The sequence below is a fragment of the Bos javanicus genome, chromosome 29 (assembly GCF_032452875.1).
Source record: "Bos javanicus breed banteng chromosome 29, ARS-OSU_banteng_1.0, whole genome shotgun sequence".
NCBI lineage: Eukaryota > Metazoa > Chordata > Mammalia > Artiodactyla > Bovidae > Bos > Bos javanicus.
In genome coordinates this window covers 27,955,724-27,969,737 of record NC_083896.1, presented here as the reverse complement: position 1 = coordinate 27,969,737, position 14,014 = coordinate 27,955,724, and the positions used below count along the sequence as shown (strand labels likewise).

The 14,014-nt window shown below is 37.1% G+C and overlaps 1 protein-coding gene and 1 pseudogene across 1 annotated transcript; both read left to right on the top strand.

Annotated features, from left to right (window-relative positions):
* The first annotated feature begins 884 nt into the window (after nt 1-884).
* Nucleotides 885-1,807, top strand: LOC133241822 (olfactory receptor 8B3-like; annotated as a pseudogene).
* Nucleotides 1,808-9,750: 7,943 nt separating this feature from the next.
* On the top strand, nt 9,751-10,683 carry LOC133241821 (olfactory receptor 8B8-like). The gene has a single exon (XM_061407740.1). The coding sequence runs from the start codon at nt 9,751-9,753 to the stop codon at nt 10,681-10,683; it is 933 nt and encodes a 310-aa protein (XP_061263724.1).
* The last annotated feature ends 3,331 nt before the right edge of the window (nt 10,684-14,014 follow it).

Sequence of the window (14,014 nt, the reverse complement as noted above, 5' to 3'; positions counted from 1 at the left end):
TGGGGCATATCAGACATTAAGTGTAGGCTGCATCCTCTTAGAAACAAAGGAAAGAAGGCCTCAGAGCCTGAAGTTGCTCTTCTAAGACATAGGGTAAGAACTCAGATAAGGCAATTGCATGGTTTGATGGCCTAATAAGGTGTGTTTCTGAATTCCACTTATATTAATGCCCTCCTTTTGTGATGAGTGTTCAGGGAGCTAAGATAGATGACTTTCTTTTTCATTTTTGTAGTCCTGGGATTCAGCGAAACTGGCAGAAGGATACATTAAAGGAAGGGTGCCAGGAAAGTTTAAAGACATTATTTCACTCAGAGAATGTGTTATCTCAATCAGTTGCATCAAAGACATCTCACTCTTCCATATTTATGGTTTTTACTTTGTGACATGGAGCAGTAACTTAATCCCTCCTAGATTCTGGTCCCTTAGTTTTGGTTTAGAAAATCCTCTTGATTCCCCCTCCACCAAGTCAAATCTGTGTTGGTCAGTACCAGGTTAGTGGGGTTGCTGTCTCCAATTTTACTGTGAAGAGAAGGGTCATGTGAAGGAAGAATTGATGAGGGATAGAAGGGTGACTATGTCTTTGTCCAAACTTCTCCACAATCCTGTGGTTTTTACAGCAGTCATGTTTGCATAAGGAAGCAAAGTGCTTCATGCTGTAAGCTAAGTCTTGATACTTTTTGCTCATACAGCTTATAAAGACTAACAAGGGAATGCCCATGTCACTCAGTTTCATGATAATGGTAAAATAGGCAACGGTCCACATTGGTCGGGTCTCAGATCTTGCCAGTGCATGCAGCATTCTTTTGAGAACAGATGTTGTGGGAAAGTTGAATTTTTCTCTGTGTAATTCTTTCTCCTGTGTCCACAGATTCTCTTAGAGAAGAATGGCTTCTGGAAATGGTTCATTTGTGACTGAATTCCTTCTATTGGGATTAACAGACCAACCAGATCTCCAACTCCCCTTGTTCTTCCTGTTCCTAGTAACATAAAACAGTCACTGTGTTGGGAAGCTTGGGCGTGGCAGCTTTAATTGGGATCAATTCACATCTGCACACCTCCATGTGCTTTTTCCTCTTTAACTTGTTCTTCATAGATCTCAGTTATTCTTCTGTGTTTACACCAAAAATGCTGGTTACCTTCATATCAAAGAATAACATTATTTCTTCCATGGGGTTCATGACCCAACTTAACTTTTTGTGTTTTTTTGCTCTTTCTGAAATCTATGTGCTGACATCAGTGGCCTATGACCGCTATGTGGCCATCTGTAACCCGCTTTCGTATAATGCCATGTCCCCTAAAGTGTGTTCCAGCCTTGTGCTTGGTTCCTACTTGATGGCATTTTCTGGTGCCATGGCTCACACTCTATGTTGACACTGACTTTCTGTGATGCAAACATCATCAGCCATTTTTTTTCTGTGACATGCTCCCTTTTCTCCAGCTCTTCTGCACAAGTACCCATGTCAATGAGCTAGTACTTTTCATTGCAGTGGGCATCAATATCATTGTGCTCAGTCTCACCATCTTTATCTCTTATGGTCTTATCTTCTCTAGCATCCTCCATATCAAGTCCATGTAAGGAAAACCCAAAACCCTCAGCACCTGCAATTCCCACAGAATTGCTGTTTCCTTGTTCTTTGGATCAGGTTCATTTGTGTATCTCAAACCATTTTCTTCTGGGTCCAAGGATGAGGGAAAAATCTCTTCTGTCTTGTATACCAACCCCGTTCCCTTGTTGTACCCCTTAATTTATAGCTTGAGGAACAAAGACATTATACTTGCTCTGAAAAATACCCTGAGTATGAGATAGTGATGAACAAAGAGTATCTGCTGTGCAGTTGGTTATATGACAAGGAGATTCTTGCTGAAATCATATATTATTTATGGCAGCCTTTTAATCCTATTTTTTTCCTTAACCTGATAAAAGAAACTTGAGTCTTTTTTCATAAGTAATTTCTAGTCTTTTTGGAGTGGGTCTTTTTTTTTTCCCCTCACTATTACCAAAATATCTTCTCTACCTTTTTTTTTTTTTCCTGTTTAGTAATAGCATTAATTAAATCATAACATTGTCTCCATCTTTTTATTTCGTTGTCACTTTTGAACTCTTTTTTTTTTTTTCCTTTGGAACATTATGCATGGTCTTCAAATAATGGCATTCTACAACAATAGAGTGACATTGTATCACTGAGGGTGTTTTTATCGGCCACTTGCTATTAAAAGCATGAATTAAATATTTCTACTCTTTTCATGCTCTTTTCAAGAATGCCAGAGTTTAAAAGTTCTATGATGACTATCAAGGATAGGGCAAAGAGTTTTTTTTTTTAACCTTTGTACAGTCAAGCATAGACATAACAGGTCATCAAACTACATTTATTGTATGCATGCAAAAGTTAAGTTTAGAGTGGTTAGATTTACTTAAGTCACCTAACTTTACAAAGAAAACCTGATTTCAAGTTTGCTACTTTGTAATCTATTTTGCTGTTACTTTCTTCTATTACTTTTATTTCAGTTATGGGGGAATATGAGAAAACACTGCTAATTTCAAAGGTGACTCTGTCTTGTCCCAAGATGATAAATGAATTTCCCTCAGTGTGGCTATTACTTTTAAAAATTATTTTGTCGAAAAATAGCTTGATTGTTCTTTTTCTTGGGACTTAGGAAAACTTTGGGGTTAATATATTGGGGAGCAGATTGGTTCAAACAAGGAAGTTACTTTTTCTGAAAAAAAAAAAAATTAAAGACTTGAATTTAGAAAGTTTGCAACTATCTGTAATTCAGGAACAGCACATGTGGGAAAAAGGAGCCTAAATCATGCAATATGTCAGGACTCAGAGAGACACATGGGCAGTAAATAAGAGGTTCCCCTTGGGAGTGGTCATGATACAGTTTCAATCTGAATTTATATCCCATTGAGTATCATAAATACATTCCAGAGTCCATAAAGCCTTGATAAAATTATAATGTACAGTGTCCATACATTGGTGGTGTTTGGAAATTAAGATGGAAAAGTTATAGTCATGTTTGGGGAAGCAGGTAGAGAAAGGACAGCTCTTCAGGAGATAAAATTGTTTTTCAGTAGCTTAAGTCACATTCAACTCTGCGAGCTGATGGACTCTAGCCTGCCAGGCACCTCTGTCCATGGGATTTTCCAGGCAAGAATACTGGAGTGGGTAGCCACTTCCTTCTTCAGAGGATCTTCCAACCTGGGGATGGAACCTTTATCTCCTGCATTGACAGGCAGATTCTTTACCACTGAGCCACCTGGGAAGCCCCAGGAGATAAAATAGCTAGGGATAACTGGAACTCAATTTAAGAAAAAGGAATTTAGAACAAAGAATGGTAGATAATGGAACCCCTTACCTATTGCTTTCTCCATTCTGGAAGGCCCTAGATATATTGTGGCGGTCACATAATTTATTTGGATGATAAAAGCATAATTTACTTGAAGTAAAAGAAAAAATAAACTAAACTCACAGGACTGGAGGACTTGGAAATTACTAAATAACACCTTCTTGTTGGCTCCCATATGCTATTTCCATTTGGATATTTAGGTATGAAAACCTTGAACTGCAGTTGGTATGGCAATGAGAAATTAAAGAAATTAAAAAAAAAAATATTGGATGAATGAACCAAGTTGTGACCATGACTTCTGGAAAGGATCCTGAATTATTATCATTTTGGGGAAAAAAGGTTAAAAAAGGAAACTCTAAAAACCCTCAACTCAATGTATCAAGTGATAATTTAAATATTTTCTAAGATACCTTTGATGATATTCACCATTTGCCACATTCCTAGTCTCCACTCACTATTCAGTTATTTTAAAATTCAGCATAACTGGTTTGTCTTTTAGTTTTTTGGATGTTGTGATTGTTAAATCCTGTCTTAGTTTAAAAAGACCACTCATCCCCTCCCCTGATTCCAATATTAACACAATTTATTTTAACTTTACAAGTTCTAATTATGTGAAATAGTTGATCTTGGCTGCAGCTTTTTGCTTTTTTCCCTTTCTTTTACTTACTCTTCATTTTTAAAAACTTGTTTTCTTTGCTGAAAAAAAAGTATATATAAACAGGTATAAATAATATCAGTGTTATTTAGAAATCTGTGGACATCACAGAGGTGTGTCCACTAAATTATATGTTCTATCATAATTTGAGGTGGTCGCAAGAGTGGCTGAAAACCAGTTACTAATCTTTCATGAACATCAAAATGCAAATGAAATGTGCTTCATTTACAGAAAATGTTTCCTTGAAAGTAATTTGTCTTTGACTGATTGGAAAAAATTAATAAAATAGTTTAAATAGTATTTGTTATAATAAAGAGTGGTGACATTTCTAAAGAGATAACTTAGCAGAGAGTTGAGCAATTGAACACAGTTTAGTTAGAAATAAGTACAACGTCTGTCTATTTGAACTTCCTTCAAAAGAGGGTCAGGGTATTTTGCTTGCACAGCATAGTTATTCTTAGTTGGTTTTGCTTTCTTAACGTATGTGAATGGAGCAAAAAAGTAACAAGGGAAATTGTTGAAATTTTCACAACTGAGAGTCCATCAGGTAAACTATGGAATGTGACTATACTTATGTACTAAACAGAGCTGGAAGGTCTGGTTTTCTAGTTTTATCAAAAATGGTTCTCTGAATCACAGACCAGAAAGTTCTTAAATTACATCCTGAAAAATGGCAGAGATTAACTACCTTTAGTTAAAATGGTAAAGAAGAAATAAAGTCACAGATGTAGAGAACAAACTTATGGGTACTAAGAAGGGAAGAAGCTTCCTTGGTGGCTCAGATAGGTAAGGAATCATCCTATAACATGGAAGACCTGGGTTCGATCCTTGGGTCAGGAAGATCCCCTGGAGAAGGGAGTGGCTACCCACTCCAGTATTCTTGCCTGGAGAATCCCCATGGACATAGGAGCCTGGTGGGCTATAGTTCATGGGGTTGCAGAGAGTCCCTTGGACAAAAAGGACATGAAACTACTCAATCCTAAGGAAATTAACCCTGAATACTCATTGGAAGGACTGATGCTAAAGTTGAAACTCCAATACTTTGGCCACCTGATGCAAAGAATGAGGTCATTGGAAAAGACACTGATACTGGGAAAGATTTTAGGACATGATGACAAGGGGATGACAGAGGATGAGATGGTTGGATGGCATCATCGACTCAATGGACATGAGTTTGAGCAAACTCTGGGAGATAGTGAAGGACAGGGAAGCCTGGCATGCTATAGTCCATGGGGTCACAAAGTATCAGACAAGGCTGGGAAACTGAACAACAACAAAAAAAATAAGAAGAGGAGGTGGGATGAATTAGTTCATTGGGACTGACATATAAACAGTACTATGTATAATATAGATAACTAATGAGAACCTCTTGTATAGCACAAAAACCTCTATTCAATTCTCTGTAGTGACCTAAATGGGAAGGAAATTAAAAAAAAAAAAAAGAGTGGTTATAGCAATATCCAATTTAAATATACTTCAAGTCCTTTTACATGTGATTTAAAATTTTCTGCTAGCCGAATTAAAAAGATAAAAGAGAAAGATGTGACGTTAATTACAATAGTGATTCCTGTAACTCAATAGAGCCAAAATATTATCACTTCATCATGAAACCAATATAAAAATTAAGATATTTTTACCTTTTATTGTACTAAGCCTTCAAAGTGTTGTCAGAACAGCCCAGATCAATGTGACACTAAATTTTAAAAATTAAGAGCACTTGACCTCTGTTTAAATTTCATTAAATTTACAGTTGAAGAGACAGAATCCCATACTTAAGTTTTTCCAAACATGTATCTGGGCTATCTCTAGTTGTGGCCTGTGGGGGTTACTCTCAAGTTGTGGCTCGCAAACTCAGGAATTGCCTCACTTGGACTCTAGAGCATGGGCTTCAGCTGTTGTGGCCCAAGGGCTCAGTAGTTGTGGTGAATGGACTTAGTTGTACCAGCACATGTGGAATCTTCCTGTATCAGGAAATTGCACCCATGTCCCCTGCATTGGCAGGTGGAATCTTTACTACTGGGCCACCAGTAGTAAAGTGGTAGAAGTCCGATGGCCATACATTTTCTGTCATTTAAAAATAAGGGAACACATGTATACCTGTGGTGGATTCATTTTGATATTTGGCAAAACTAATACAACTATGTAAAGTTTAAAAATAAAATAAAATTAAAAAAATAAAATATCTTATTTAGTAACTTTTTCATACTTTTGCAGTTTTATTGAGAAAAAATTGACTGTATACATTTAGTGAAAGTGAAAACTAATCAGTCATGTCTGACTCATTGCAACCCCAGGGACTATACAGTCTATGGAATTCTCCAGGCCAAAATGCTGGAGTGGGTAGCCTTTCTCTTCACCAGGGGTTCTTCCCAACCCAGGGATTGAACCCAGGTCTCCTGCATTGCAGGTGGATTCTTTACCAGCTGAGCCACAAGGGAAGCCCAAGAATACTGGAGTGGGTAGCTTATTGCTTCTCCAGAAGATCTTGCTGACCCAGGAATTGAACCGGGGTCTCCTGCATTGCAGGCGGATTCTTTACCAACTGAGCTATTAGCGAAGCCCAGTTTTAGGGAACGTGGTTCAAGATGGGAACATAGGAAGATCCTGAGCTCACCTCCCTCCATGAATGCAGTGATTCTACAGCTATATATGAAACAATCACCTCTGAAAAAGATCTGAAAACTTGCTGAGCACTTTCTTCACCTTGTAAGGTGAGAAAAAGGCCACATAGAGGTAGATATAACAGGCTGAGATACAGTCTCACTATAAACTCTACCTCGGTGTGGAAACCAAAAACGGTGAGGGTGCTCAAGAACCTGAGTTTTTTGCACTGTTCAAGTTCTGATACAGAAGAAAATTGTTATTTCAGAACCATTTAAATTATAAGAAAGCTTTTACCTGAAGACCCATTGTTCCTTTACTCTTTAATAAGAGTTAATTTCTAGACTGTGTAGAGAATTGATGGATTAGAAAATCTCAGAGGGAACATTTTTCCTATAAGTGAGTCATTGATAGGCCAGTTAATTGGGCTTCCCTGGTAGCCCAGGTGGTAAAGAATCCACCTACAATGCAGGGGACCCTTGTTCTATTTAGGTCAAGAAGATCCCCTGGAGAAGGCATGAGCCACCCACTCCAGTATTCTTGGGATTCCTTGGTTTCTCAGATAATAAAGAATCCATCTGCAATGAGGGGCACATGGGTTCGATCCCTGGGTTGGGAAAATCCCCTGGAGAAGGGCATGGCAACCCACTCCAGTATTCTTGCCTGTAGAATCCCCATGGACAGAGGAGCCTGGCAGGTTACAGTCCATGGGGTCACAAAGAGTTGGACAAGACTGAGTGAGTAAGCACAGCACCAGCACTGATTTGCTAGGACTCATTTCTGGATGAGTCTGGCTAGTGGTTTTTCAATTTTATTTATCCTCTCAAAGAACCAGCTTTGGCTGTGTTGATTTTTGCTATGGTTTCTTTTGAATTTATTTCTGCCCTAATTTTTAAGATTTCTTTCCTTCTTCTAACCCTGGGGTTCTTCATTTCTTCCTTTTCTAGTTACTTTAGGTGTGGAGTTAGGTTATTTATTTGACTTTTTTCTTGTTTCTTGAGGTATGCCTGTATTGCTATGAACCTTCCCCTTAGCACTGCTTTTACAGTGTCCCACAGGTTTTGTGTTGTTGTGTTTTCATTTTCCTTTGTTTCTATGCAAAGTTTGATTTCTTTTTTGATTTATTCTGTGATTTGTTGGTTATTCAGCAGTGTGTCTTTCAGCCTCCATGTATTGGAATTTTTAATAGTTTTTCTCCTGTAATTGAGATCTAATCTTACTGCATTGTGGTCAGAAAAGATGCTTGGAATGATTTCAATTTTTTTGAATTTACTGAGGCTAGATTTATGGCCCAGGATGTGATCTATCCTGGAGAAGTTTCCGTGTGCGCTTGAGAAAAGATGAAATTCATTGTTTTGTGGTGAAATGTCCTATAGGTATCAATTAGGTCTAACTGGTCTATTGTATCATTTAAAGTTTGTGTTTCCTTGTTAATTTTCTATTTAGTTGATCTATCCATAGGTGTGAGTGGGGTATTAAAGTCTCCCACTATTACTGTGTTATTGTTAATTTCCCCTTTCATACTTGTTAGCATTTGTCTTACATATTACAGTGCTCCTATGTTGGGTGCATATATATTTATAATTTTTATACCTTCTTCTTGGATTGATCTTTGATCATTATGTAGTGTCCTTCTTTGTCTCTTTTCACAGCCTTTGTTTTACAGTCTATTTTATCTTATATGAGTATTGCTACTCCTGCTTTTTTTTGGTCTCTATTTGTGTGGTATATCTTTTTCCATGAACTGGGTGAAAGACTCTCTTAACAAGTTTCTGAATCCTACATATTCGGTACATAAATTGTTTTTGAATCAGCTGTTTTTTGTAGGAAAAAAGAGACTAGGGCTTCCTCTTCATTTCTGTAATCTACACGAACAGAAAATGGGAGATTTGGCTCTTCTTTGGTGAATGGACAATCCCTAAGTGAAAGGAAAACTTGAGTAAACTATTGAATCTCTAAGGGACAAAGGACAGATTAAGGTACAGGATGCAAATGCAATCCCCCCAGGTCCCTATTATACATAGAGTGTTTCCCTGGGGAAGAGACTGAATAAACTTCTGCCACATTTATAACTGAGTACATTATAGCATCACCCTCACATTAAATCTGTGACTTACCAAGTGGCAAAAATAATAATAAGAATGCTTATTTTTCTCTGCTGCTTGAGTGGACTGAAAGTCATAAACAGAAATTATGATCTATATTTCTAAAAGATTTTGAAGTCAAATCAGAAAATATATGTGAGCCGCATTCTCTTAAGAATCAAAGGAACCAGAGCTTCAGAACCTGAAATTGCCCTACTAAGCCCAGAGGGTAAAACCAATGACCTCGGGTTTTCTGGAGAAAGGAAGGTGAGTTTCTGAATTCCATTTATTCATGTCCTTCTTGTTTGAAACTGAAGTTCAAAGATCTAAGATATCACAGTTTATTTCCAATTTAGCACCTTGAGACTCAAATAAAACTTAGAAAAATGTCTATTCAAGACATGGATCAGTGAACACTCAGAGACACTAGGGGCCTAAAAGGATGCGTTAGATCAGTCAGTAAGTTCCCTCTCCATGGACGGAAGTCTCACTCATCTACAGTTACAGCTTTTACTCTGTAATGTGGGGTGAAGAGTTAACCTCTCATAGACTCTGGCCATTTAGTTTTAGTTAAGAAGTAATTTCCTTTGTTCTCACCCCACCAGTCTAATCTGCTTTAAAGGCCAGCACCTGATTGCTAGAGTCTCTGCCCATAGTCTTAATGGTGAGGGGAGACCCCAAGCGAAAGGAGAAATGTTGAGATGTGGGAAGAATGAGTCAGTCCTCGTCCAAACCTCTCCTTTATCCACTGTTTGTTTTTTATCCCAAGCAGTCAAGTCTGCACAGGGCAGTGGTTTCTTTCTTCTGTAGGCTAAGTTTTGATACTCTTTCTTACTTAGTTTATAAAGACACCAAAAAGTGAAATTCCCAGTCACTCAGTTTCAGGATAATGGTAACACAATTCCATGAGAGAGTAGGTAAGACAATTCCAAGAGTCCAGGCTGGGTTACTCTCAGATATCTCCAGCCCAAACAGCACACTTGTGAGAGGAGATACTGTGTGAAAACATTGTTCTCGATGTAACCTTTTTTTTTCTGTGCTCACAGATCACCTTAGAGAAGAATGGCTCCTGGAAATGGCTCTTTTGTGACCAAATTCATTCTGTTGGGATTAACCAACCAGCCAGATCTCCAACTCCCTCTATTCTTCCTGTTCCTAGGAATGTACATGGTCACTGTGCTGGGAAATTTGGGATTGATAACACTAATTGCACTGAATTCACACCTACACACCCCCATGTACTTTTTCCTATTTAATTTGTCTTTCATAGACCTCTGTTATTCTTCTGTATTTACACCCAAGATGCTGATTAACTTCTTATCAAAGAAGAATATTATTTCTTACATGGGGTGCATGACCCAGCTCTACTTCTTCTGTTTTTTTAGCATTTCTGAATGCTATGTGCTGACATCAATGTCCTATGATCGCTATGTGGCCATCTGTAAGCCACTCTTATATAATGGTGCCATGTCTCCTAAAGTGTGTTCCAGCCTTATGTTTGGTTCCTACTTGATGGCATTTTCTGGTGCCATGGCTCACACTGGATGCATGCTGAGACTGACCTTCTGTGATGCAAACACCATCAACCATTATTTCTGTGACATTCTCCCTCTGCTCGAGCTCTCCTGCACAAGTACCTATGTCAGTGAGCTGGAAGTGTTTATTGTAGTGGGCATCAACATCATTGTGCCCAGTCTCACCATCTTTGTCTCTTATGGTCTCATCCTCACCAACATCCTCCACATCAGCTCCACAGAGGGCAGGTCCAAAGCCTTCAGCACCTGCAGTTCGCACATCATTGCTGTTTCTCTCTTCTTTGGATCAGGGGCATTCATGTATCTCAAACCACCTTCTGCTGTGTCTATGGATGAGGGGAAAATCTCTTCCGTCTTTTACACCAATATGGTTCCTATGATGAACCCATTAATCTACAGCTTGAGGAACAAAGATGTTAAACTTGCTCTGAGAAAAACTCTGAGTAGGAGACAGTTTTAATTAGAACTGTCTGTGTGCACAAGTAACTTTTATTGTGATATATTGTTTTTAATTTTAATGGAAACCTTCTTACCATATTTTTATTACCTTTTTTTAACCTAGTATCTTAAAGAAATTTAAATCCTGTTTGAATAATTTATTTCCATTTTATATGTTTTTCTTAGCGTTTTAAAAATACATATCATCTCTTTTTCTTGCATAGTACTAACATTAAATAGTGAATATATTATCTTTTTTCCTTATCATTTTGAAATTATTTTTGCACTGGGAAAAGATGAATGGCCTCCAAATAATGAATTACATAACATTAGACTGAAACCTATCACATGGGTTATTTTTAATCTGTCAACTTGCAATAAGAAGGATAAGTAAGAAACTCTGTTTCTACTCTTATCTTTCCATATTTCACTTAGCAATAATATACCTTCTTGAAATACCAGAGATTGATGGTTCTAAGAGTATCAAGGATAATCCATTTCCCATATGTAAACCTTTAGTGTTAAACTTCTTTTAGCAAAGAGTTTTATTTTTCACCTTTGTAAGTAGAACTGACACATAACCAGTCATCAAAATACATGTTTTGCATGGGTGCGAAAGTGAAGCCAAGAGTGGATAATGATTTACTTAAAGTTACACAGCTTTAGAAAGAAAAATTGTAGACTAAAGTCTTATCATTTTGACTTCAAGTCAAGTATATTATTCTTCAGTATACTCTATACACTCCTGATAATGTTATTCTATTTCAGTAGAAAACCTTTACCTATGGACTCACTCCTTGTGCAGGACCCTAGACACTACTGAGATCACAGAATTTCTCTATATAAGATGAAAGCTTAAGTTATTTATGATTTAAAATGTTAAACCAACAGGACTAGATGCCTTTTGAACAAGTAGATTATTCTTGGTTTTGTTGGCCTCTGTGTGCTACATTCATTGGAGTTTTAGGTACAGAAACATTAAATTGCAGCTGGGAGAATAATGCCAATGTGAAAGAAATATTTGGAGAGTAAAGCAAGTTATGACATGAATGTTGGATTATTTTTTGAAAGCAAAAGTGTGCTACTTTAAAAATCCTCAACATGCTGTATCAATGACCCTGTAATCATTTTCTAAGATATTTTGAAAAATATTAATTACTAAACACTCTTCTTAATCTCCAGTCTGTATTTATGTATTTTGAAATTTGGCAAAGCTGATTTTTGACTTGTTTTTGTTTGAGATGTTCAGCATAACTTAATCCTTGGCTGATATTTTTAGATGACCACTCATATTTCATCTCCTGATTGCAATATGAACATGACTGATTTTTCCTTAACAAGTTCTATTTACATAATATTGTCGATCTTGGTTAGAGTTTTGTGGTTTTTTTTGTTTAAACTCATGTTTCCCTCTATAAACTTTTTTTTTTTTTTAAATGGAAAGAAATGTATCTAAACAAGTGAAATTAACTGGGTAATTTGGAAACCTATAGAATACAGCTGCATCCCTAGGAGTGAACTAAGCCTGGCACTAATCTTTCATTTCATGACCCTCAAAATTAGAATGAAATCTGTTCATTTACATAAAAGAACTACTCTTTAAAATGAGTAATTTATGTCTTTGGTTAATTTGAAAAAATTATAAGTAACTTAAAATACAATTTGTAATAATACCTGTAGTAACATTGTAAAGGAGGCAACTTTGCTGATTGTTCAGCAAATTAATCAGTTAGCAATGGAATTGTTTCAGTTAGCAATGGAACTGTGCATCTCTGTGTTTGGACTTCTTTTGAGTAGAGGGGGAATCAAGCCAGAGTATTTTTTTTATTATACATTAATATGATTTTTTATTTTTATTTTTAAAAATTTTTATTTTATTTTTAAACTTTACAATATTGTATTGGTTCTGCCATATATCGAAATGAATCTGCCACAGGCATACATGTGTTCCCCATCCTGAACCCTCCTCCCTCCCCAAACCATCCCTCTGGGTCATCCCAGTGCACCAGCCCCAAGCATCCAGTATGGTGCATCGAACCTGGACTGGCGACTCGTTTCATATATGATATTATACATATTTCAATGCCATTCTCCCAAATCATCCCACCCTCTCCTTCTCCCACAGAGTCCAAAAGACAAGCCAGAGTGTTTTAAATGTTCAGTTGCTCAGTTGTGTCTCACTCTTTGAGACCCCATGGGCTGCAGCACTCCAGGCTTCCCTGTCCATTACCAACTCCTGGAGCATGTTCAAACTCATGTGCATCGATTTGGTGATACCATCCAGCCATCACATCCTCTGTCGTCTCCTTCTGCTCCTGCCTTCAGTCTTTCCCAGCATTAGCATCCTTTCTGATGATTCCATTATTCACATCAGGTGGCCAAAGTATTGGAGCTTCAGCTTCAACATTAGTCCTCCCAATGAATATTCAAGACTGAGTTCCTTTAGGACTGACTGGTTTGATCTCTTTGTAGTTCTTCCTTTCTTGAGTTGTGTGACTGGCACTGACAGGTTTTGAGGGAAGTTACGGTTCTGCTGAAGGTGTTCAATCTTAGAGTCAACCTTGTAAGCCCTTGGTTTCTCCTGTGCCCATCAACCAGGACAGAACTTTTTCTAAATTGCTGTGAAATTGGATTCTTTTCCAAAATGTTGCATCATGAATATATATTTTCTTTCCTAATTTAGCTAGCTAGTGATTTAAAATATTATACAATATATTGGGAAGATTCTAAACAAGACATAGAGAACTAAGAAGATGTTTCAAAGAAGCTTATATTCACATGGCATGATTTTACTTTTCGTCCTTCAGAAATTCAGTGCCTAGTGGTTTCTTCCATCTCCCTTTTAAGTTTTGCCCCACTAAAAACAAACAAACAAATTCTATAATTTTGGTAGCTGCACAATCCATTATTTTGTTTGTGGATGCCCTCTTTTCTGGAGCATTTTGAAGGCATATTTTTGAGCATTTGATGCTTTTCTATCAATAAGAGAGAGAACACTCCATTATCTTAGAATGATATTCTTCTCCCTCCTTCCACTCAATATAAGTAGTGTGTTTAAAGATAGACTCATGTAGGTTTATTTTTCACACAAAAACATATATATTTCTAAAATGGGTTGAATCTCCCAAGACAATTGAATGGTTTTTGTTAAGTAAACATTCTCCTACTTACTTTTTTATGTTTTTGATAAAGTTAAAGTTTTGTACCATATTTAAAGTGTGCAAGATACTAATCAGAATGGTACTTTCAGGCTTCTCATCAAAGTTAACTCTGACTCAGTTTCTTCTTGAATTTTAACCAAACCTTAATCATAGTTTTGAGAATTACGTTTTTACTACATAGCTTCAACTTTC

Excerpts from the sequence above, each read along its gene's own strand:
- LOC133241821 (XM_061407740.1), top strand. The coding sequence starts at position 9,751 with ATGGCTCCTGGAAATGGCTCTTTTGTGACCAAATTCATTCTGTTGGGA.